Source organism: Lissotriton vulgaris, chromosome 6 (assembly GCF_964263255.1).
Source record: "Lissotriton vulgaris chromosome 6, aLisVul1.2, whole genome shotgun sequence".
NCBI lineage: Eukaryota > Metazoa > Chordata > Amphibia > Caudata > Salamandridae > Lissotriton > Lissotriton vulgaris.
The window spans coordinates 1,181,409,076-1,181,421,595 of NC_141694.1; the positions used below are offsets into that span (position 1 = coordinate 1,181,409,076).

Below are 12,520 nucleotides of genomic sequence, written 5' to 3' on the forward strand. Positions count from 1 at the left end.
GAAAGGGGTGCAGAGAGGGGATCCACAGCCTTTGCTGCGCACCATGCCACAAATCTATTCCACCGGCAGGCGTATACCGACTTAGTGGAGGGACGCCTGGCTGCCAGAATGATGTCACAGACTTCGGGAGGCAAGTCAAATGGCCTCAACTGTCGCCGCTCAATCTCCAAGCTTGTAGGTGGAGACTGGACAGGTTCGGGTGCAGGACCGTCCCCTGCTGCTGCGACAGAAGGTCCTCCCGAAGAGGCAGACGAATCGGGGGATCGACTGACATGCTGAGTAGCTCGGGATACCAGTATCTTCGAGCCCAGTCCGGAGCCACAAGGATAACCTGGGCCCGGTCGCGCTTGATCTTCTTCAGCACTCTGGGCAGAAGTGGTATAGGCGGAAAGGCGTACAACAGGCCGCAGCTCCACTCGCGACGAAAAGCGTCTCCGAGCGAGTGCCGCCTTGGAAACTCCAACGCGCAGAACTGCTGACATTGCGCGTTCTCTTCTGTGGCGAATAGATCTAACCAAGGCTCTCCCCACTGTCGAAAGAGACCTTGCGCCACGTCCGAGTTCAGACGCCATTCGTGATCCATCATGCACCGGCGGCTGAGTTCGTCCGCCCTGGCATTCAGAGAACCTGCCAGGTGTTGAACCACCAGAGTCACGCCCTGATGTTCCAGCCACTGCCAGAGGCGCAGAGCCTCCTGGCAAAGGGTCCACGACCCCACACCGCCCTGTTTGTTGCAGTACCACATGGCGGTGGTGTTGTCGGTGAACACTTGCACCACGCTCCCCCTGACAGAGGGGAGGAATGCCTTCAGTGCAAGACGAATCGCCCGCAGCTCCAGAAGGTTGATGTGGAGCCGGGACTCCGCCGGAGACCAGAGGCCTCTGATCTCCGCCTCTCCCATGTGGCCTCCCCAGCCCTGGAGGGACGCGTCCGTCACAACTACGTGCTCCGGCTGGGGTAGAGAGAGGGGTCTGCCACTGACCCAGTCGCGGTCCGTGAGCCACCACTGCAGTTGTCTCGCAGTGCCCTCCGAGATCAGGACATGATCGGACAGGTTGCCCTGATGCTGGGCCCACTGAAACTTCAGGTCCCACTGCAGAGCCCGCATCCGCCACCTGGCGTGACGCACCAGAAGGATGCAGGAGGCCATCAGTCCCAGAAGCCGCAGCGTCAACCTGACCGAGACCCGGGATAACGGCCCGAAGACAGGAATCAGAGCCTGAATATCCCGAACCCGCTGCTCGGGTGGGTAAACCCGAAACTGCGCCGAGTCGAGAACCGCTCCGATGAAAGGGAGCTTCTGAGAGGGACACAGGTGTGACTTCGGCACATTGATGGAGAACCCCAGCAAGTGCAGGAGGTCGGCCGTAGTCTGGAGGTGGCTGACGACTGTCTGGGGCGAGCCCGCCTTCAACAACCAGTCGTCGAGGTAGGGGAAGACTGACACCCCTTGCCTGCGCAGATGGGCTGCGACCACCGCCATCACCTTCGTGAACACCCGTGGGGCGCTGGTAAGGCCGAAGGGGAGCACGGTAAACTGAAAGTGCTCGTGGCCTACCGTGAACCGCAGGTAACGCCGGTGGGCCGGCAGGACGGGGATGTGGAAATAGGCGTCCTGCAAGTCCAACGCTACCATCCAGTCTCCTGGGTCCAGGGCAGCCAGGACCTGAGCCAAAGTGAGCATCTTGAACTTCTCCGTACGGAGGAAGCCGTTCACGTTCCGCAGATCCAAGATAGGGCGTAGGCCCCCTTTGCCCTTCTTGGGTACCAGAAAGTAGTGGGAGTAACAGCCACGTCCTACTTCTGGCCCAGGAACGCGCTCGATGGCCCTCTTGGCCAAGAGGGCCGAAACTTCCCCTTGCAGAAGTCGCAAGTGATCCCCCGACACACGGTGGCATTGAGGTGGCATGGATGGAGGGGAAGACTCGAAGGGGAGGGAGAAACCCCTTCGGACAATTTGCAGCACCCACCTGTCCGAAGTGACTGTATGCCAGTGGGAGAGGTGATGGCGAACCCTGCCTCCCACAGGCGTCACATGGGCCTGAAAACTCGGACTAGGAAGGTGTTGAGGCGGGGGCTGCTGAGGGAGGTGTGGACTGGCCTCGCCGCTGGCCCCGACCACCGCCACGGCGGTTCCCACGGCCGCCACCGCGTTGCTGAACATTCTGCGGCGCGTGGCTGACGGTCCGTGGTGGGGCGCCCCTTCCGTGGCCACGAAAGGAGCGAAAGGCACCCGATTGCTGGCGTGGGGCCGCAAGGCCCAAGGACTTGGCCGTGGCCCTGGAGTCCTTAAAACGTTCCAGCGCATGGTCTGCCTTGTCGCCGAAGAGGCGACGGCCATCAAACGGCATGTCCAGGAGAGTGGCCTGGACATCGGCCGAGAAATTGGCGGACCTCAACCAGGCGTGGCGTCGAACCGCCACCGTCGTTGCCATCGCCCTGCCCAGTGAGTCCGTGGTATCCAGCCCACACCGGATGGAAAATCGTGCCGCATCTCGGCCGTCCGCAAGGGTTTGGCTGAGTTTAGCCCTGACCTCCTCAGAGCATTGTGGCAGCACCTCCGCAACCGCGTCCCACAGAGTGTGGGTGTAGCGGCCCAAGAGACAGTTGGTGTTGACTGACCGGAGCCCTAGGCTCACAGACGAGAAGACCTTCTTCCCGAACTGCTCATATCTCTTGGATTCCCGATCGGGCGGGGCCGTCGGGAATGCGGTCTGGGAAGTGGAGGCCTGGATGACCAGGCTCTCGGGGGTGGGGTGGGTGGACAAAAAGCAAGGGTCGCCCGGTGCCGGGCGGTAGCGTCTGGCCACGTTCCTATCCACAGGGGGACCTGTGGCGGGCTTGGACCAAGTGCCCAGCAGAACGTCACACAAGGCCTCATTGAACGGCAGAAGGGGCTCCGCGGAGCCGGACTGCTGTTTGAGCACCTCAGTGAGGAGATTAGTCCTCACGGCCGCGACGGGGAGCTCAAGGTTTAGGGCCTTAGCTGCCTTCGTCAACACTACGCTGTAAGCAGAACCCGCCTCCGAAGCCACAGTCGGGGGCGATGTAAATCCAGTGTCTGGCGAGGTGTCAATACCACTGGCCTCCCCAAGCTCATATGTCCAGTCCTGATGTGACTGGCAATCACGTGCCAGAGGGTCCTCGGACCCCTCCCATTGCTCCTCGTCACCCAGCTCCTGGAGACCAGGATGAACAGCCAGGGCCTCCTCGTGGAGATAGAATTCTCCGACGGCCGACGGAATCGGCGCCCAGCGGCGCCCCTCCGACGCCTGAGGCGGACCGTAGGAAGCATTGGGGTCGGCAACCACTACGGCTGCCGGGGACGACACCTGAAGGGACGGCGCCGGTGAGGTCGTAAGGTCGACCGGCGAGGTCCCGGATCCGGAGCCGGATCCAGCGAGGTCGCGCGGCGCCGGGACCGAAGTCGCCAGCGGCGCCGGGCCCGAAGCACCCGACGTCGTCGGGGCCGAAGCGCCCGACCCGGAAGGACCTCCAGACGGAGCCGATCGGCCCGAAGGCGCCACGGGAACCGACTGAGGAGGGAGGGCCCTCATGGCCATGAGGTACCTCTCGACCTCCTCCTGCGACGCGCCGTGCCCAGGGACCCGAAGGTGTGGGGCAGGCGGCGACGCTTGCGACTCCCGCGGAGCCGCGTGGGCGGTGTCGCCCGAACCCCCGGCCGCATCGAGCGAGCGTCGGGGCGGGTCGGAGGACCGATGGTGGCGCTCCGACCTCTCATGCCTCTTACCTGAGGACTTGGATCCAGACGATCGGTGACCACTCCCGGAGCGTCGATGACTCCGACCTCGCGACCTGTCCCTCGACCTCCCGTGGGACCGGGACCGGGACCTGGAGCGGCGCGGGGCCGACTGCCTCAGCTCGAGACGCTTGCGGGACCGCTCCCGCCTAGCCTTCGACGTCAGGGCCCGGCAGTCGTCACAGGTTCGATCGTCGTGGTCGAGGCCTAAGCACTTCAGGCACCGGCGATGGGGGTCCGTGACCGACATGAGTCGGCCGCACTTCGAGCAAGGCTTGAACCCGGGCATCCCTGGCACCGATAGTCGAGAATCGACTAAGTAGAGGATCAAAAAGATCAAAAAGTTTTCAGTCAAAAAGTGACTGGGGGTAGAGCTTCTTCCGGATCTGCGCTAGCTGGCGCGGAAAAAAGAAGAACTGACGTCAGCGCGCATGGGCGCCGTCTATATACTCCGATGACGTCATCCCGGCGCTCACGACGCCGACGACGGACGCGGAGCCGCAGACGACGCCTAACAGCGCGCAGGGGTATTGCTACGCAAAAATTTCCGGATCCAGTCTGACGCCTGGGGATATTCTAAGGTAAGGAATCTATCACTAACGTGTCTCTTTCAGATATGTATCCATAGACCAACCCCCTATAAGAGGCCAACGTGTGCCTTAGGTCAAGGCAGAGGACCGCAAGGTTACTGCAGTTTCTGTAGTCTCGTATGCGGTGTGTTGAGCTGAATCTACCCCTCTCCCTGCCTGCCTTGAAGACCTGAATAGAATATTAAAACCTATACAGTTTTTTGCACTACCCATACCAGATATCACAAGCTCCACACACCGGCACGCACTATCATGGCTGATATCTATAAAAAAGATCTCTGCTAAAGAGCCCTTTCGGGGTCCGTGGGCATTGCAGCTCCGGCTCCACGAGGAGCAAACCGCCCGATGATCAAGCATGACACCGCTTTGGTGTGTGAGGGCAATACTTCGTAATAAGGATGATTCTTCTCAGAGCTATCTATTCCAACCTTTCCTCATCCCTTTACCACATAGGAACAAGTACCCCATTCTGAGTATATACACAGTTTCAGACACGCATCAGTGTTAACTTCATGACAGATGTAATTCATGTGTTAACAGCTTAAACTATCACTTATATAAAATACCTTTTAGATTACAAAAATGAAACTCAATCAGTCTGGCCCAGAATTAATAAAGAAAGTATATATAATGAGAATCCATCTTGCAAAACAGAATAAAATAATGAGTTACAGTATTGTTATTTTGGAAGGACTTTTCCCTTTATGCTACACTAAGCCACATCCGTCAAATTTGTGTGACGTTATTAAATGCACTTTAAAAGGTTAACTAATATGGCCTTGATTTAATGTATTACATTGCAAACAGCAATGACTAGTGACAAACTCACAGCCATTAAGTGCTAATATATTATTCCTGACTTACCAGGCAGCTGGAAATAACACCGACATTGCAAAAATGTCAAGGTAAAAATTCAGTGCAGAATGCAAACGGTGTCTTTTATGAACACCTACACAAAATGCCTTCCTATCAGTTAATGAGGCATGCATAGTTCAGAACCGCATCCACACCATAAACATTAGGAGATGCTGAACTGTCCTGAAATTAAATGGAAATTGGCACTTAAAGTTCAGTCACTAATCGTTAGGCAATTCTGTCAAGTCTACACCCATCAAAACCGAAGAGGAAAATGTCAGCACATTACAATGTGTCTTAGTTTATTTACATTTCATTTGCCCTACATTTGTTCCTGACAAGGCCAGATCTGGGGCAGTTTCAATCAATAAAGAGACTGATTTAAGAGTTGTGCACAGTTGCTAATGATCTTTGAAAGTCTATTTGCGTAACTCATATCTCTATTCCGCCTGTTTCTGCTCCTTATTTGCTGTAGCTTGGCTAACTTTTGCTGTGAATTCTTCTGCTGCAAAGACAGGAAGAGCCCAATTCCCTTGGGGAAACTCAAACTTTCAGGAGGCAGGTGGCTCTTGCAGTTGCGTGTTTTGGGTAGGAAAAAGCTTGTACACTTGCGTGTTTTTGGTGCCAGAGGGCTCGTTCAGTGTCAGTGTCACTGTCAAGTGTCAGGAAATAGGAGGCTTATACTCTAGCGTGTTTAAGAAGCAGACGCTTTGTGCAGTTACGTGTTTTAGGTGGCAGATGGCTTGTTCAGCTGCATGTTTGAGAAGGCACATAGTTCATGCAGTTGTGTATTTTAAGTTGCAGGAGGCTTATGAAGTTGTGTGCTTCAGTGGCGGCTCCTCCATTGGGGCGTGGGGGAGTCGCCCTAATGGTTTCTAGCAGTGCGAGAAGCAAAAACATGAAATGGTAAAGCTACCATTTCATGTTTCTGCTTCTCACACGGCGAGAAAGCAGAAGTGCCTGGAGTGCCTGGTTGGGGGCGGGCGGGTGTGTGGGGGTTCCTGCTCGAGTGTAGGGGAGGAGGCGTGGCTACCCACTGTCTTGGGTGCTGACTGTTTGGTTACCCCCAGGGCCGACCAAACCAGTCATGCGCAGTTGCACACTCTCTCTTTTTCTCTACGTTAGCTGCATGCAGCCTACATAGAGAAAATGGCTCCCTGGAGTACAAGCACCGCACCAATCACAACGCTGTCATTGCAGTGTTGTGATTGGCTTAGGGGAGGCTGCTTAGGTTAAACACAGGCACGTCCGGGAGCAGCAGGAGCTGAGGCGGTGGTGCGTGACCCGGAGGAAGCAGTGGGGGGAAGGTAAGTTTTAAATTTTATTTTGATTACCGTACCGCTCCCCCACACCCACCCCCTTCGCCCGCCCGTCTTGCCGGCCACGACTGGAAGGGGGCCATCACCATCTCATACATCATATGCTCACACTTTGAGCACGTGCCCCCAGGCCTGGCGGTGGTTGAGGTCCCGTCCCTACAAGTCCCAGCCTGCTTACAGCGGGGACAGCCGTGGCCAGGCATCGGTCAGATCCAATGACTAAAGAGAGGTAATTTAAATGATTACGCTCTTAGGCCTAGATGTAGGTAGAAAAGATTTACTGAATTTAAATTACCGAATTTTACCGATTCGGTAATTTAAATTCGGTAAATCTATGGGTCCGATATGTAGGTATTCCAGATGTGCTGGAATACCGAATCGGATGAATTCGGTATTTACCGATTCGGTAAATACCGAATCGGTAATGCCCATTCATTCCTATGGGCTTTGAAGCCCATAGGAATGAATGGGCATTACCGATTCGGTATTTACCGAATCGGTAAATACCGAATTCACAAGGGTGCAGGGGGTGTCACTTTGACACCCCCTGGCACCCCCAAAACAGGCTTGGGTGCCATGTGGCAGGCATACATGCCCTAAGGGCAGGTCTGCCTGTCACATGGCTAGGTGTGCATGCACACATGTGCATGCACACCTGAAATCGGTATTTTACCACACAATAGGATTGTGTGGTAAAATACCGATTTTGTAGGTCCTTTGGGACTCAGAAGAGTCCCACCTACATGTGAAATTTACCGAATCGGTAAAAATACCGACTCGGTACTTTACAGATTCGGTAACTTTACCGATTCGGTAAAGTTACCGAATCTGTAAAATACTGCCCCTACATGCCAATTCATGTATACCGGTCGGTAACGGCCGAAAATACCGATTTTCGGCCGTTACCGACCGACCTACATCTAGCCCCTAACCATCACAAAGTCTCATTAGACTTAAATGTTGTTTGTTTCTAGAAAGCTCCTCAACGGAGAAACACGGCAATGTGTGGATTCTTTCTGACAGGCCACTGAAAGGGAAAGCTCAGTAAATAAACAAATAAATGAGAAGAAAATGGGGCATGTCACAGGCCTTAACCTAACTCAGCCCGTTGGTCATGTTTGGACTTGTGATCGACATCAGAGAGGTACCCTGCAGCACCCAAGCATGAACCTCTGCAATAACATAGAATATGTGTCAATACCACCAGAACATCACCTTTCATTTACCATGTCTGCGCAAAGTGAGGCTCGAGGCGGCATTTTATTATAAACTCAATGAACTCCCATGTGCAAGTGTTTACAGATCACAACTGGACTAGGGCAAGCATTTCAGAGCTACGCCATCAATAATACACGCCACTTGTAGCAGCAAGAGACACACACTTCTGGTCCGGACTCACAATTGAAAAAGGAACATTGGGATAGTACAACCCATTTGTTTAGATCAATTGCTCAACAATTTGTTCTCACGCTCGACTTCGGTCAAGAATACTTATGATCTTATGATCAGTTTCATGATTTATTTTTACAGTCATTCATATTCGTATGTAGGGCAGAAGTTTTGATGTGTTATTACAGCCAAAGCTGTCGACTTTGAACTGGGAAACAATGTTTAAGTCTTCTGCGTTAGCTCAATATCCTGTGATTTTGGCAAAATTACTTAATCTCCTTGTGTCTAAAAATATGAATGTGACCTTGAAATGTAACGGGTGCTCATGTAAATCGCTCCAATACGTTCACTACATAAAACTGCAGGGCAAAAAAAATGGTGACGCGTGGAATAAGCCACGAGCGATGTGTGTTTTTCAGGCCAGCATGACTCCCAACGTTTTCAAATGCACAAGTTCGAGTTATGTGCAGCAGAGAGTAAGATACTAAATGTGTGCTAATCGAACAGCCAAGTCTTGAGGGCCGTAGTCCAGTCGGCTGAGAGAGGGCATGTGTTTTGGTGTGTCTCGTGTGTAGGGGTAGCCACTTGAAGATCTTATGTAGCATGCGCAGAGTGAGGAAGCAGGCGGAGGAGATGGCGTTGATCTGCGATTTCATGGGGAGCTTGTGGTCAATGATGATTCTGAGGTTCTAGCATGGTTGGAGGATGTGTGTGAGGCCATAGGTCTGAGGTCCACCAGGAGTCGTTACATGTGTTGCTAAAGATCAGTACTTCCGTCTTGTCTGTGTTTAGCTGCAGGCAGTTGTTCTTCATCCAGTCACTGATGTTTGTCATGCATCTGTGGGAGTTGGCTATGGTGGTGGTAGGGTCATCAGTGAGTGAGCGGATGAGTTAGGTGTCATCTGCGTAGGAAATTATGTCAAGACCGTAGGCTCTGACGATGTTGACCAGCGGGGTCATATATGCTTTGAAGAGCATTGAGCTGAGGGATGAGCCCTGAGGGACACCAGAGGTTTTCTCCTTAGGTTCAGAGGTGAAAGGTGAGAGGTGGATCCTCTGGGTTCTTCTGGAGAGGAAAGAGGTGATCCATCTGAGCACGTCCCCCTGAATGCCGACGTGGTGGAGTATTTCGATCAGTGTGTGGTGGGATACAGTGTTGAAGGCTGCCAAGAGCTCGGGGAGAATCAAAGCAGCTGTTTCTCCTCAGTCAAGCAGGATTTGAATGTCATCGGTGGCTGCGATCAAGACAGTTTTGATGCTGTGATTACTGTGGAAGCCGGATTGAAAGGTGTGGAGTAGCTGGTTCTGCTCCAGGTGTGTCATGAGCTGATTGTTGTTGATCTTTTCCAGTACCTTCGCTAGGAATGGGAACAGGTAGATTGGCTCTATGTCTGTATTTTAGGTGGTAGATGACTCTTGCAGTAGTGTGTTTTTAGGTGGTAGATGGCTCTTGCAGTTGAGTGTTCTAGGAAGCAAAAGGCTTGACCAGTTGCGTGTTTTCGGAGGCAAATGGCTTTTGAAGTGGTGTGTTTTAGGCAGCAGATGGCTCTTGCAGTTGTATATTTTAGGTAGCAGATGCCTCTTGCAGTTGCATGTTTTACATGTCACATGGCTCTTGCAGTTGTGTATTTTAGGTGGCAGAGTGTTTTAAGGAGAAGCTAGCGTATTCAGTTGTGTGTTTTATCTAGAAGGCTTGAACTGTTGAGTGTTTCAGGTAGCGGAAGGTATGAGCAGTTGAGTTTTTTAGGTGGCAGTTGGCTCTTCCACTTGCAGGCTCTAGGTAGTTGATGGCTCTTGCAGTTGAGTGTTTTAGGTGTTTTAGGTGGCTTTCTCAGACATGTGTGTTAGTAGAATGATTGATCTGTTGTGTGTTTCAGGTAGCATAATGTTTGTGCAATTGAGTTTTTTAGGTGGCAGGTGGCTCTCCAAGTTGCATGCTCTAGGTAGTTGTAGGCTCTTGCAGTTGAGTGTTTTTGGTAGCAGATAACTTGTTTAGACGTGTGTTAGTAGAATGTTTGAACTGATGTGTCTTTTAGGTAGCATAAGGTTTGTGCAGTAGAGTGTTTTAGGTGCACATGGCTCTTTTAGTCAGATGCTCTAGGTAGTTGATTGCTCTTTCAGTTGTGTGTTTTAGGTGGCAGATGGCTTGTGCATTAGCGTGTTTCTGGTAGCAGTAGGCTTGTGCAGTTGTGTGTTTTAAGTGACAGGTGGCGCTTGCAGTTGCATGTTTTAGGTAGCAGAAAGCCTGTGCAGTTGCAAGTTTGACATGGGAGATGGCTCTTGCAGTTGTGTGTTTTAAGCATCATATGACTCTTGCAGTGGCATATTTTAGGTATCACATGACTCTTACAGTAGCATGTTTTAGGTGGCATGTGTCTCTTGCAATTGCATATTTTAGGCGCAAATGACTCATGCAGTTGTGTGTTTTAGGTAGCAGACGATTGTGCAGTTGCGTGTCTTGGGGACCATAAGACTCACACTGTTGCACGCTTTACATAGAAAGTGGCCTGTGCAATTGCATGTTGCAGGTGCCACTAGAAGGCTTGTGCAGTTGTGTGTTTTAGGTGGTAAAAGACCTATGCAGTTGTGCATTTTACGCAGCAGATGATCTTACAACTACATGTTTCAGGTGGCAGATGGTCACTCAGAACAATGTTTCACACAGCAGATGGCTCATGCAGTTGCATAGCAAGGGTCCTAATTCATGCAAGACAAATGCCCCGCCAGCAACCTTAATGGGGTAGTAGCAGACACCCCTGTTGTGAGAGCTCTTCAGCCCCCTCACGCCACTAGTCCTGGGCTGTGCTGCACCTTCTGCACTACTGATAGCAACACCCATGTTTGCTCCACCTAGGATACAAGCAAAGGCGGCAGACGTAACACCCAGCAGTGTCTTCTTTGCAAATTAATAATCAATAAAATAAGCACAATTCTGAAAGCGAGGAAATAAAGTTGTAATGGGGGTCAAGGGACGAACTAAAGAGTGGGTAGGAAGTAGCGAGGAGAGAGGGAGCATATGGGCAAATAAACTTTCTCTTCATTCACACTTACCATTGCTAACTGGAAATGTGCTGTTGATTTGCTCCATGACGTCTGTTAGGTCTGTACTGGTGTTGTGAGGCGGCGCTAACAAATCATCTGCGGCTGTAACAGAAATAATGAGCATCATCATTTAACAAGGCAACACACTGATTTAAATATTAACAGCTATTGTACGACCCAGCCAAACACCCTGTACGTAGTACATTTACGCATCCCTTCATGATATAGATATATATATATACACACACACACACATATATATATATAAAATGCTGTTTCTTCGTCACTCAGCTTTCTTTTTTTGCCCAGAGTTTTACTTCTATGGTAGACTTTATCAGGCATACATCCACTTTTCTCCAGTTAATGTCACAAATGTTTAATTTGCATTCAATCATCTTAATTGGCAAAAACCTTTCATTTCTGAGATCTTCCATACGCACACTTACAGAAAAGACCTGTTTTGGCCGCAGAGTGGTTGTTGCTGACTTTGGCACGAGGAGAGCCAGTGCTTAATTTGTGAAAACAAAAGAAAAAGTGTCAGGGTCCTTCTCATGAGACCACTGCAGGTGGTGCCACACCGTGTCCGTGCCAGCGCTTCACTGGAGGTACCGATACAGCTACTAGTAATCTCACTCCTACAGGCGTGACCATTCAGACAATTCCAGGCCACCCAAAACTATACATAATGGGGTGAGCAGTAGGTATTATTCATATTCAATGTACATGGAATTATTAAACAGCTTTTGTGCTTATCTCAAAATTAGACAGACAGTGCCACAACGGGCAGATCGTCATTAGTATAGGAGTTGGGAATTAAGTGACAGTCCCTAGCACCAGAAACTACCACCTCAAATTAATCACTGAAGGAAACCCAAGTTCAAATTCTGACTTCTATATTCAACTAAATTGTGCGACACTGAGTACATACCTTTACGTTCTTATGTCACAGGTTTTCCATCTCAAAGTCTGGTCGGGCCAATACGTTTTGAAAGAAATAGCGAGCATTTATATTTACATTAATTTGAAAGGAAATCTTTAAAGTTCTGGGGAATAAGAGTTCTACTCATTCCAAATAAACTGCCTTCGCCAGAATATCTGATAATTATTCTAGTTACCATCAAATCTGTTTTCAAATCCTTTGTACAAAAAATCAGCTAGTGAAACAATACTGAAAAGCATAGCCATTTAATTGAGATTGAGAACTGTGACCTCAAATCAAAACTTCTAAACAGCATACTAAAGATAGTTGATATATCATTGATGAAAGAGAGAGTACCAACCCTGACATAATCCTGGCTATACCGGAGGGTTTTAAGATTTCCACAGTTAACCCGGCTGACAATAGGTTGGGGGTGGGCTTGCGATTATTCTGAGAGATAGTTGGGAGATCCCCTGCAAGAGAACTGAGAACTTGGGGTTGATTGAGGAGACGTCTTTCTGCATCAAAACCTCCCCTGTGTTCTCCATTGTGGGAATTTTGGTCTATAGACCCCCTGATTCGGTGTATGCCCACCTATTGGAGCTTTGCGACATTGTTGTCGATTTATCACTGAGACATACCAACT

General features: G+C 50.8%; 1 protein-coding gene across 3 annotated transcripts in view; it reads right to left on the minus strand.

Moving 5' to 3' along the window:
• The window catches only part of UTRN (utrophin), a 1,497,630-nt gene that overhangs the window by 31,507 nt on the left and 1,453,603 nt on the right, over positions 1-12,520 (minus strand). For all 3 annotated transcript variants that reach the window (XM_086927281.1, XM_086927282.1, XM_086927283.1), the window contains one exon: positions 10,965-11,057. In XM_086927281.1, coding sequence (XP_086783407.1) covers positions 10,965-11,057 — 93 coding nt within the window. The remainder of the gene's footprint in view (positions 1-10,964; positions 11,058-12,520) is intronic.